The sequence below is a fragment of the Coffea arabica genome, chromosome 7e, assembly GCF_036785885.1.
Source record: "Coffea arabica cultivar ET-39 chromosome 7e, Coffea Arabica ET-39 HiFi, whole genome shotgun sequence".
NCBI classification, from domain to species: Eukaryota; Viridiplantae; Streptophyta; class Magnoliopsida; order Gentianales; family Rubiaceae; genus Coffea; species Coffea arabica.
The window spans coordinates 10,987,504-11,000,017 of NC_092323.1; the positions used below are offsets into that span (position 1 = coordinate 10,987,504).

Consider the following 12,514-nt stretch of genomic DNA (forward strand, 5'->3'; position numbering starts at 1 on the left):
ATAATTTTTATTTAAAAAATTGTATTCTTCTAAAAATAAAAGATATTAATTAAATAGAATCAACGGTTAAAATTTTAAGAATGAGATTAATCATAATTACTATTATTAATTTCTTAACTAATAGTAAAATTTTACATAATGAGCAATTATTTAAGAATATCAATTTTATTTGATAAACACTTTTATATAATCTTTTATATTAAACATATATAGATACATGGCTTGGTCTGATAATGAGCTAAGCTTAGTGTTATTCAAACTCATCACATTTTACTATTAGACTCATGTTTTGAGCCCATAAACAATGCTAGCCCCGCCCCCTAATTATAAGGCCGGAAGGGTCAGATCAAATTGGCCCAACCCTATTAACAATTCTTGCTGCAGGCCTTTTATGGTACGCAAAAAAAAAAAAAAAGAGAAAAAAAATATTGTCAGGAGTCACATAGTGGATTATTATTCTTCTAATAAAAAAATCTTTTAGTAACACACGGATTCCTTATACTGGGCTTTGGCTTGCCGGATCTGGAAGGTTGCCAGCCGCTAGTAAGACTAAAAATTGCGCAGTCTCTTCCAGTATTGACTAAAAATTGTGCAGTCTCTTCCATCATTCCAGTATTGCACCGTTTTTCTCATTTCAAGAATTTACCATAGCAACTTTACTGCGTACGTGTAAGAAGAGAATTTAGCATAGTTAGACTTGATAGGATCAACTTTCAGTGCTTGGACTAATTCCGGATTGGAGTTTCCTGAAACTTTAAACTTTAGTGGCCATGTCATGTCTACTTTGATCAGAAGTTAGTGAATGGTTTATCAAAGTAAAAATAGCATATGAGCTTTCGAATATGCTATGCAAAGGTGTAGTATGTGTTTGTTCTTGGCTTCAAACAGCTTATCTTCTCACTCCAGCAAACTCAGAAGAATAGAAACATTAATTCCTTAGTTGAATACAAAAATAAGAATGCTATATCACTATGAATCAACTTACACATAATTTATGTGTCAGCTTACATCTTTAAAAAGTAGTATGAAGTGTGGTCCACTGTTTAACAAAAAATAAAAAACCAAAGAAAAAAGTGCATATCTGTCAAGACAACTAATGCCTTAATTTCTAATCACAATTGTGGTTAGTAATCAATATTCAGAACCAAGTCAAGGGCTAGGCACTATCTGGTGCATCCAAAATGTACAGAGAGCCAAAGTCAGTGTAAGATAAGTCCAAATCTTGTTGTGAACCGCACTAATGCTGCCTCCTTTTCCCACCATTGAAACCCTGGATTTCTCGCAATTTAATTCATAATCTTGAACTTTTATTGTCTTGATCATGGTCTTGCTTGTACAGTCACCCTCTATTAGCTCGGAAGCTTTGTTGCTCAGCATTACAGGATCATCCATTGGCTCTTTATCTTCCAAATATTCTCCATAAAAAATCCAGTAAGCATTGAGAATGGCAATCATGCTTATAAAAGTCCTCACCGTTTTCCTCCATGGCTTGAGGGATTTGGATATTGCACTCGAAAAGCTCGAAAATTTGGCTGGAAAATGTCCAGTTTTTGGTACAGTTCTGGAATCTGATTTCGCAACTGGAAAATCATGCATGATCATGGGGTGCAAATGGACTCTAACGGTCTTTGAAGGCATCAATTGATGATAGAATGTGTTGGCTGTTTGGCGAGTCGAAATAAGCATCCCATGACTGACTTCTATCTTTTCATAAACCTCAAAGTTGGAAGTACTTGAGAAGTCTTCCACATCTCCATCAGTTAAGAAGTTGTCACTTCCCTTGTCGTTGTTGAATCCAAGGGAATAATCAGTCTTTTCTGCTTCATTCTGGTCATTTTGGTGGACGGTTTCTCCTGCAATCATTTAGTAGTCAAGATTCCAGAGGGCATCTAATTAAATATTTAATGAATAGAAATAGAACCAAAATAATTGGGGATTGAAACGTGGAAGAAAAAGCCAACCTGGAACCTGATTCTCTTCTCTTTGGAAGGTTGATATGCTTTCTATTGGGACTGTCTTGAATTCTTCCAAGAAAGACTGTCAATTAATACAAAAAAATAAATTCTTGTTGACAAAAATTCAGCGACAAAATATAATTGGTATTTAATTCTAGCATATTTGTCGTGGAGCGGAGGGGGGACGACAATGTATAGTACCTTCTCAAGATCCTTGTCTGACATTCCCACCCATCTCAGGTTCTCAACCATTCTCTCAGATTTCAACCCCTCATCCATGCCTATGTCAATGGACCTAAAACTGCAATCTTCTCTTAATTTGTCTATAAATTTGAAGGAACTAGAATCATGTATTTGGTTGGTAGGAGGTAGAAACGAGAAATCATCAGCAGGAGCATAATTTCCACCCCAGGCGTCTTCGTTCATGAAATCCTGAGAAGCTTGTGCAACAGATAGGATCTCCTCTACAATATCTTGCTGATTCGGGTTTTCATGAATATAACCCAGTTGTGGCATCCTAGCATCGGCAAAGCCAACTTGGGGAAAATCTTGCACCTCCAAAGGTGACAATGGGAACCTGTGCTGCAATCTTGCACATTCCAATGCTATATCCACCTGAGTCACAGTTTTACAATAATTAAGGAATGAGGGTTGGAAAAAGACATGCATAGGACTTGAAGAATTAACGTGTATCATAGAGAGAATTATACATGGGCTCTAATTTTCCTAATGATCTATTTGGAAATAATAAAAATCTTCGTGAAAAATGTACAACATCAGCAATTTCGAACATTACCCTTGATGGGGGATATGACATGGCTGCATGATTTGGAAATGATGGATTGCTAAAACCAAATGCTTCATCTGACAAGTATTGCATCCACCTACTATCACTAGGTCCCTCATTGATGTTATTCAATGGAGAACCATGGATGATGTTGGATGAGCAACTAGCTGATTGCATTGGATAGTTAAAGTTGTTAATAGTTGTAGCCGATGGCATTGAATAATCAAAGCTCTCTAGATCATCACATCTTCCTTCTGAATATGGATCAATGCTAGAAGAGCGATCACTAGCTGTAGCAGTTCCATAATGGTCTCCAATTTTTGGAATGTTTAAACTCTTCTTGAATACTCGACAAAGTGCATATGCATCCTGGAAAATTTAAACAAGAACAAGTTAAAATCCAATAGATATCCATTAAACAAATGACAAGTTTTAACCATCAAAAGAAATGTTGCCATATTTCTTACTTTAGCATTCCCAAAAAGGCCAACAAAAAAAAAAAAAAAACTACTAGTGAAATTTACTATGTTGCACCTGCAAGCCTGAGTTGGTTTCACATTCTCGTTCATCTAAGCGGTATTCATGCATGACCCAATCAGTTCGAGCTCCATGGGGTGCCCTCCCTCTGTAGTAAACTAGGGTTTTCTTCATGCCCACAGCCCTCGCCTGGGAATTTACTTTTCTGTCTTTTCCGGTGGCCTTCCAGTACCCGGCTTTCGTTGCCCGATTAGTCCTTGATCCATTGGGATACTTACGGTCTCTGGGACTAAAGAAGTACCACTCAAGATCTTTGCTTGGTAATAGTGATTTCCCTGATTAATTAGGCAATCAAATCATTATCATATTAAGATATATTTGAACAAAAAGGTATTGATAGAAAGAAAATCAAAATTAAGTTGCATCTTGCATGGTTTCTATAAAGATTCTAAGGCCCCTCATATTTTTAATCGAAGGACATCCTTTTTGTCCAAGAGAAACATGAAAAAAAGTGGATGTCTGGTGAAGCTTCTATGGAAAACTGAAATGCGGGGCGGAAAGAAAAAAAGGCTGGAAAATAAATCTCTAGTGGACAATGCAATCATGTTCGATCTTCCTTTTTGACTCCATAAGTACACATCTTTAGGCTTCAATGGCAGATTAAAAGACGTAGGGACCAGTCGGGGTCTTAAGCAAATTTTCTTTTCGGCTATGAGCAGAAGATCATATGAGATTATTGTACCATAAAATAAAGATTTTTTTTTTACTGTTGAAGATTAAAGTGCTTGTTCAAACTTTAGAGAATATCATACATGGCCCTCAACCGAAAATAAAATTCATCAATTCGGCCAAAAACAGACCAATGACTCATGTAAGAAAAACAGCAAAATTAAAGATAAACTATATTTTCACACCCCTTTGTGGAACCTACAAGTAGTTAAATTATGGTCAAGAAACTTCAGAATTTGATCAACTATATGAATAACAAAACTGGCAACAATTTTTTTTTTTTGAATTAAAATTTTTAGGGTTAAAATTATGATATTGCATACGTTGTTTTTTTTGTAGAATTTTGTCTTTATAATTCTCAAATTTTAGTTCTGAAAACTTTGGTATGAGTAGAAAGCATTGGAGAAATGTAGTGCTCGCATAACCATTCGATCGAAGAAATTTTTTTTTGATTGGTGTGGACTGTAGTTTCATGGAATTTCCCGTATACTTGAGCGTGAAGGTAGCCAAAATATTTTCTATACCTTTCTTGGTACTCACTTTCCAACGTCCAAGTAAACTTTAGCAACGCAATGACTTGAGATTACCAAAATGCATTGCATAAAGTAGATTGAAACATTGCTAATCATCGAATTTAAACTTTTCTAATTACTACAATTTTGAGGTCAAAACATTTATTTTATTTAACCTTGAAGATCAAGATGATTGTTAGCATGGTACCTGGCAGTTCCCAAGGTTCACACTTGTAGAGATCGACTTCAGGGATGATCTCAAGCTCAATTTTTCTGCCATTGATTTTTCTTTTGAGATAGTAAGCCACAAGTTCCTCATCAGTGGGATGAAACCGAAAGCCCGGTGGCAATGAAACAGGTGCCATCTGCTCTAAATTTAACTTCTTGTAATTTCTAAATTCGGAAACTCCCAGAAAAACAATAACCAACTATACCAGCTTTTGATCACCTACAGAAAAACACTTGGAAAAATCAGTGATCACAAATTGAAGCAAAGACAATTGTGATACAAGACAAAAGCAAAACATTAGAAGATCAGCATGCTTCGAGAAAAAGAAAGAAAGAGGGAAAGGGAGAGAGACCTGAGAATTAAGAAGATCCCAAGAAGAGAGAAGGGGCACAGAAGAAAGAGCAAACGACGGAGACAGGAAAAAAAGAGGGAAGAAGGGGTTGTGAAGTTGGGACCTGAGGGGGTTTTTGACAAGAGGACAAAAAGAGAAGGAACTCAAAAAGCAAAATGAGAGGGGGAGGCTGCCACTCCTAGGAACTCACTTTTGCCTTTAAAATTGTTTTTTCACATCAAATGATGCTTTAATAATCTTTCTTCTCAAGCTCCTCCAAAGCCCATATACCAGCAGTACATGCAAATCTCTCCTTCATACCTGCAGATATATGTCGTAGTTATATACACGTCCTTGTATATATCTCTGTGTCTGTGGAAATTATCCCATGCTTCAAAGTTGTGCTTTCTTGGAATCTGAGCTTGCCTCGTCCACGTGGTAATAGGCTATTTGATGCATTTCCGACCCGTGTCTACGTCCTATGTTCGTTGGTTGGGGAAGGATCTTACGTTAACCAACTATACAAACTGAGCGGCTTTCTTAACTGCAATCTCCAAAGAATGTTCCTTTCACATGGACTTCTAATCATTTGCTCCTTGTCCTCCCTCGCTGATCATCTGTCAATAATTATATAATCCGCCAATCTCCATGCTAATTATTATTTACTGGCAGTTGCTTTCTGGGGATTAGCTAGGAACCACTACTTGATCAAATCCCATGAACGATTTTAAAAATAAGGAAATTGGAATGGCAAGTATGTTGTAAAAATGTACAGTACTAGTAATGTTCATTAATAAACAAAGAAATTGTGCTTCAAAAAAACAAAGAAATTGCATAGAGAACCATCCCTTGAAGATTGAAGTTGACGTTATGCGAATTCCCCTTAATTTAATCTGGAGACTGCACCTAGAACTTGATCTATTTTTCTTTTATTCGTGTTCTCTCAAAATACTAGGAAACGGGTTTTTAATAGTTCTATTTAGCCAAATATTATAAACTGTACAACAATAATCACACCTTTACAGCACCTGCCTGTGTCCCTTATTCATCTTGTTTAATGATAGTAGTATGAGTCTCGCTGCTAATAATCTTTTATTGGTCATCAATTTGTAAGAACTAATATACGTTGCTGAAAGATATGCTAACAATCTCCCGGAAGAAGATAACCTTCTAATTAAACTCTTCTTCCTCATGAAAAACACATACATTACAGACTGCTTGAGCCTCCTGTCCAGTAGTACGTAAAATAGGTTTGGTTCCTGTTCCTTGGAGGCAGCTCGATCGTGCTTATGATAAGCAGATCAATTAGAGGGCATTGGGTGGGTGGATGGATCGGATCATCATGTGCAGCTCTTCGTTCTTTGCAATTTGCATATTCAAAAGTGCAAAGAAGAACAATCACAAATTCCTCGTAGAGATGAAGGCTCAATCACTAATTCTGATGGGGCCTACTTTTTTCCACGTGATTGAAAAAGTTCTTGTGTGGCGGTAGGCCAGGATCCCTTGATGCAGTCTTCTATTCGCTTCTTCTCCTGCTCGGTGCTCTCGTATATATCATATCCTATTCCTGGGTTATTCTGCTGCCTCTCTCGCATACTTTTCCTTTTCATCAATCTATCTTTTGGTGCTTTTCCCCTTTTATGGGTTAATGTTTTCTTCTCAATTCATACAGCGCATTAAACAATACTACATTTTATAGCTTCAAGTATAATGTTCGTTGCTATAGCCTATAGTATAATGTTCGTTGCTATAGTACAAGCTTCTTCTGCTATGTACGTAGGATGGCATTAATTTATATATAGTAGGCTCTTCATCATTTCAATGATAGCAATTGGATGTAAAGCTGCATATGCGCTCGCGCGCGCACATTTATTTATATATATATATATATATATATATATATATATAGTAGAATTAACTTGGGTAACCTAGCCAGTTAGTATTCGACTTAACTTCTATATAAAAAACCATGCATGCTGTTTTTATTACTTTTAAATTTTGAAATGCCTCAATTCTAGTAATCAGGGGATAATTACAAGTTTACGACTTACGGCATCTAATTAAAAGTAGATGAATTAATCATAGGTATTAGTAATTGAACCAAATTCTACGAATGTGGTTAGAAAAACGGAGTGGATTGTTTGTTCGCTCGCTAGCTAAACTAATAATGTTCGACATCCATGATTGTACCTTCCTCTTGCATTTAATTATTAGTGTAACTCTAGCATTAATTTAATTTGTGGACAATATTATACCATTTGAAAGGATTCTCACTTTGAGATGCCCAGAAAAGCAGAAAAAGTTTTTTTTGAAAAAAAAAAAATTGAGGGCTTTCACTTGAATTTAGGAAAAGGTTGTTTGAACGCATATAAAGAAAGATACAAGTAGTACAATCATGGCATCGTTATAACATGAATTAAATTAATGATTTATTTTCTAAGCAGAAGCACTTGCCGAAAGAGGGCATCTCTTACTTCTTCTTTGGTCTGAATGTGCGCAAACGTTTGCTACATGATTCTACAACCCAAAAGAGGAAAAGGAAAAACAAAAGGAAAAGCACAATTAAACCATAAAACATTTCATTAACCACTTTATTATATTGCAAAGGCAAAAAAGTGACTTCTTGTTTCACCCGACAACAGTAATCATCGATATATACGGTCTCTTTTCCTCGGTTGAATACAGTATCAAAGGTAGCAGTATCTTCTTTTGAACTGTTATGTCCACACTGATAGGCTGATAGCTAGTTAGTGTGTGAGTATGTGTGTGTGTATATATATATATATATATATCTGTGTGTGTGTGTGTGTAACTTTTAAAATTACAGGATGTTCATCATAATGCTACTAGAATACTCTTTTGTATAATACTCAGATTAATTGCATGTCATCTGTGACTACAATACTACTATCAAACGTTCAATGTTTCCTGTGTGTCAAGATAGACGGCATAAACTAACCGATCATTGGGTGACATAAGTGTGTTTGGATTGTAAGTTATTTGAAATATTTTTACTGTAGCACTTTTTGTGATGTGATGTATGTGAGATAAAAAAGTAATTGGGAAGATAAAAAGGTGTATTGGAAATTGTAATGGTGATGTCAGCAAATATATTTGTCCAAATAATTGACTCATCGAGCAATCATTAGGAGGTCTTTATTGACTGTTTGAGGATGTTAAACGTCAATTTCTTCTACTTGAAAGAATGGATTCAGCAATTTTTATTTGTTTACTTAATTATAGCGGATAAAGAAACAAATTGTATGGATGGCGTGGTCTTCTGTGCCTCTATTTCACGCCTTTTGATGAGAGGTCCTTGTTTCTTTGTAATCGTGCCCGTACTTCGCTCGTTTTCTCGTTGTTCTGTTTTTTAGCTTTTTTTTTTCTTTGGATTTCTTTTGGGTAAAAGCTCCGTTCAAATGGCTGGCAGGATAGGAGGCCTAGGGACAATTCCAAAATATCGGAGCTCAATCTGTTTGTGGAAGTTGGTCAATTAGGTCGCTTGATTTTAGTTTATTTCTTCATATATTTTAGCTTACTAGTTTTTTCAGCCTCACGTAATACGTGAGGATGCCCTGGGTCTATGTTAATCAATATCAAATGAAGGCAACTGGATTAATGTAAAATTGTTATATATTTAATACATGATAGGTGTTAATAAATGTGGACAATTTGACTTTAGATAAATTGAATATTGTTGTTACTCATTTACTCATTTGATTTGTAATTTTCTCTTAGATAGTCAGTCTTTGACTTAAGATCTTTGCGAATTCTTGATCTTATAAATAAATGATGCGTTCATTTAAAATGTACAAGTACATACATATATCATAAATATGGTGACGCTGATCACTTTTAAAATTATGCACACACTATTTGTATCTAATCAAGAATGAAATAAGTTTAAACAAGATCAGTTAGGTGAGAGTGCGAAGACTTCACCTTGTAAAACCGCCAAATCCAGGTCTTCAATTGGAAAAAGAAACACATCCAATATGTTGCTTTTCAGATGGTTTTCTTCTCAAGATTACATAGGCAATACAGCTTTGTGCGGCTCCCACAGACCGCTTCGGACACCACCCACCGCCCACCGCCCACTCACCAGGGGAGCTCAAGCAACTACAACTATACGATGAAGATACAAATACACATCTGAACTCTGAAGCACAAACACAAAAACCACCAAAGTTGACCAAGCACACAACCGAAGCACGAATGCAAAAGCCACCGAAGTTGCCCATAATTTAGGCAATGGATCTATTTTACAAATGGGGTAACAAACTCGTGTTTAAAATCCAAAAATATGTATTTATAGAATCGTTTTTTCATGCTCGAAAGAAAAATTGGAACTACTGTAAAAGTTTAAAAATTATAATCCATTTCTTAAATTGCATAATTTTTTTATGAAGAAAGTTTATCCTTTTGCAAAAAAAAAAAAAAAAATTTACACAGCCACGGGATACCTTCATATTTTTAGTAACAAACTCGTGTTTAAAATCCGAAAATATGTATTTATAGAATCATTTTTTCATGCTCGAAAGAAAAATTGGGACTACTGTAAAAGTTTAAAAACTATAATCCATTTCTTAAATTGCATATTTTTTTTATGAAGAAAGTTTATCCTTTTGCAAAAAAAAAAGAAAAAATGTTTACATGGCCACGGGATTCCTTCATATTTTTTTTAATTTTTTTTTCCAAAACAGGAGGACCCTCTTGTTTATATTGACAGTATACATTTTCACATTTTAATGCATATTATTTAATCCAAATTTGAATTCTAATATCAACTTTTGTATATATGACATGTATCCAAAAATGATAGTGAGTGTGTTTAGATTGAAATGATTTGAAAAAAATAATTTGCTTCACAAATTCCAATCACCTTTTTATCTCACATATATCACATCATAAAATATGCTACAGTAATTGTCTCAAATAAATCATCCAAATAAACTCCTATCCAAATAAACTCAGTGTATACTGTATATTCTGAAACTCTTGGTTGAAATGTAAGATAATTAAAGAATATTTCGTAAAGCTACATATGCAAAACAGTGGAAATGTAAGATGCTGCTTTCAACGTGAATCAAATACAAAGATGCCAAGTTTCATCGTTCTATTGCAGCAAGAAAAGTTTGCTTGCATGATATAGCACTATTAATGCCTTACACGAAGAGAACTAAAGAGGATAATAATGGATATGCCATATTATATCTAAAAGTTGAAGCACTCAAAACTGGTCCAACTTCCACCATACATACACCCAAACCCTAAGAAAACAAATCGAATGTTCCAATTTCTAGGTTTCAATTTTTATAGCAAGCCTAATTAAGAATATAAACAAAAATTAAAACTTTGAATGAAGAAAATACGAATAAAAGTATCTAAAGCTAAAGGTTGGGTAGTACATTACTTTTCTGAAATTTCTTATCAAGAATTAGTTCAAACATGTTCGATAATTCTTTTCTCGTTATACATAATAGTGATTAAGGCACACTCAGATGTGTGTATAACTAATTAGAATAAAAATATTTGTAATAATAATTCTCTTATAAAAGTGAAGTATTATAGGGGAAACAAGTGCATGGGCTTAATTTCGGTGATGTTAATAAAGAAAAATTGAAGAAATGTGTGTCAAATATAGTAGATAAACATGGAGAAATTGAACGTAAAAATACGGGAAGATTCGAAGTTATAGTAAAATTGTTGTTTTATTATTTTGTTAGAGAATAAATCCATTTTATCCTTTATAATAAAGGCAAAAAAAATAAAAAGAAGAAGAAAGAACTAACAATACAACACCGTAAAGGGCATCAAGCTTTATATATGGCACATGTATGCTTCCTAAAAAATGCCACTGGAGGGAGAGGGGAAAGAATTCTAGTGTCTGAACTCTGGAGCAAGAGGGCAAGCCCAAACAAATTCCTATGAAATGCCATTGGATTTATCGAAATTTACAGCATAACCAGGCCATCTACCTATGAAAAAGCCACCGAAATTGCTCAAAATAACCGGATAACCGGTCCATGAGCACTGTAGCAACTCCAACTCGCGCTTTTAGTATAGTAAAGATTAAGTTGTAGTGATCAACATGGCTACAAGAGACATTATAATGTGTTACAATTGTGTACATTTTTTCATTTCTTAAAATCATCTGGGCATACATGTACAGGAAAAAAATTGAGTATTTTTAGATTTGTTTATTGTTTTTAAATTATTTATTTCATCATACTAGAAAATATTACCATACTCCAGTTATCCAAATTACTGTCAAAGGATTTAATGCAAATGCAACAGGGGTTGCAAGTTTGCAACCTGACTGACTGCTGACAGGCAATAGGCCATTAAGGCCCTCCATATGAAAAAGTTAGTGCCAAAAGAACAAAAGAAGAAAAAAAAAAGTTAGTGCCAAATTTAAGGAATTATGAGGAAATTGTATCCTTTTTATATCCTAGTATTTTCTGGACCATTTCTTGGAATGTTGAGCACAATGAAAAGTTCAAATAGTACATCATGCTCAGAAGGTATTACATACTCTATACGTGACATGCTACATGATGTATTAATACAAATCACTGATCACGTAAATGGACAATGTGTGATCCACCATTATTATTTGATACTAATTTATTTTTCTTTTTGGGCTTGATACTAATTTATTAGTATTATAATACTAAGTAAGTTTTCCATTATGTCCTTTAATATCTTTTGTCCTCACTATTTAAGACAAAAGATAGGCAGAGATGCCAAATTTTTTTTTGTAGCCAGTTTTAGCTGGCATCACCAACATAAATGATACTAATGCAAGAAAAAACAGAAAAGAAAGTCAAAATTTAATCAAAAGTTCCTCGACAAGAGAAGTCGTAAGCTAACTTCTACAACAACATTTCTACAAGTAAAACTCGTATTTCATACTTTCCGCATCAGAAGTTAGGTTGATAGGTTGAATTGCGAATCCACCATGACATCGGTCCGATTCTATACTAAAGTTGAAAGTATCAAATAACTAGTCAAACTCATCAAAACCGATAAATCCAATGAATCCATGAATTGAACTTGAAACCTTTGCTATTGAAGTCTGATGCAATAACCACTGCACTATCACATTCAATTAGTCTCTTTTGATAACACATTTATATGAAACAAACATTTATCTTTCATTTCTCAATTTTCCCTACAAAATATCATCTTCTCATGATTCTTTTTTTCTAGTATTCAACTCTCTCTCTTCTCTTTTCTTTTGTTAACCCCTTTTTAATCCAACCTCTTTTGTTTTAATTTATTGGTGTTTTCTTCCATCTTTTGTTTTCTTCTATCTTTTAATTTTGATTTTGTCTATTAAATTAAAAAAAGAATTATTTTTCTTTAATTCTAAAGACTAATTATTAAATGACACAACCACTCACTTCATCTCATTTTTTGTTTCTTATCAAGTTTGCATCTCTATTTTCGATTCTCCCGACTTTTTCCAAACTCCAAACTTCATTTTTTTAA

At 34.3% G+C, this 12,514-nt stretch overlaps 1 protein-coding gene across 1 annotated transcript; it reads right to left on the reverse strand.

The window, feature by feature from the left end:
* Positions 1 to 940: 940 nt before the first annotated feature.
* LOC113701402 (NAC domain-containing protein 54) lies at positions 941 to 5,311 on the reverse strand. The gene is made up of 7 exons (XM_027222030.2): positions 5,042 to 5,311; positions 4,669 to 4,908; positions 3,277 to 3,554; positions 2,752 to 3,111; positions 2,157 to 2,570; positions 1,962 to 2,037; positions 941 to 1,853 (listed from the first exon to the last, which is right to left on the reverse strand). The coding sequence occupies exons 2-7, from the start codon at positions 4,823 to 4,825 to the stop codon at positions 1,150 to 1,152; spliced, it is 1,989 nt and encodes a 662-aa protein (XP_027077831.1). The 5' UTR covers positions 4,826 to 4,908; positions 5,042 to 5,311; the 3' UTR covers positions 941 to 1,149.
* Between the last annotated feature and the right edge of the window lie 7,203 nt (positions 5,312 to 12,514).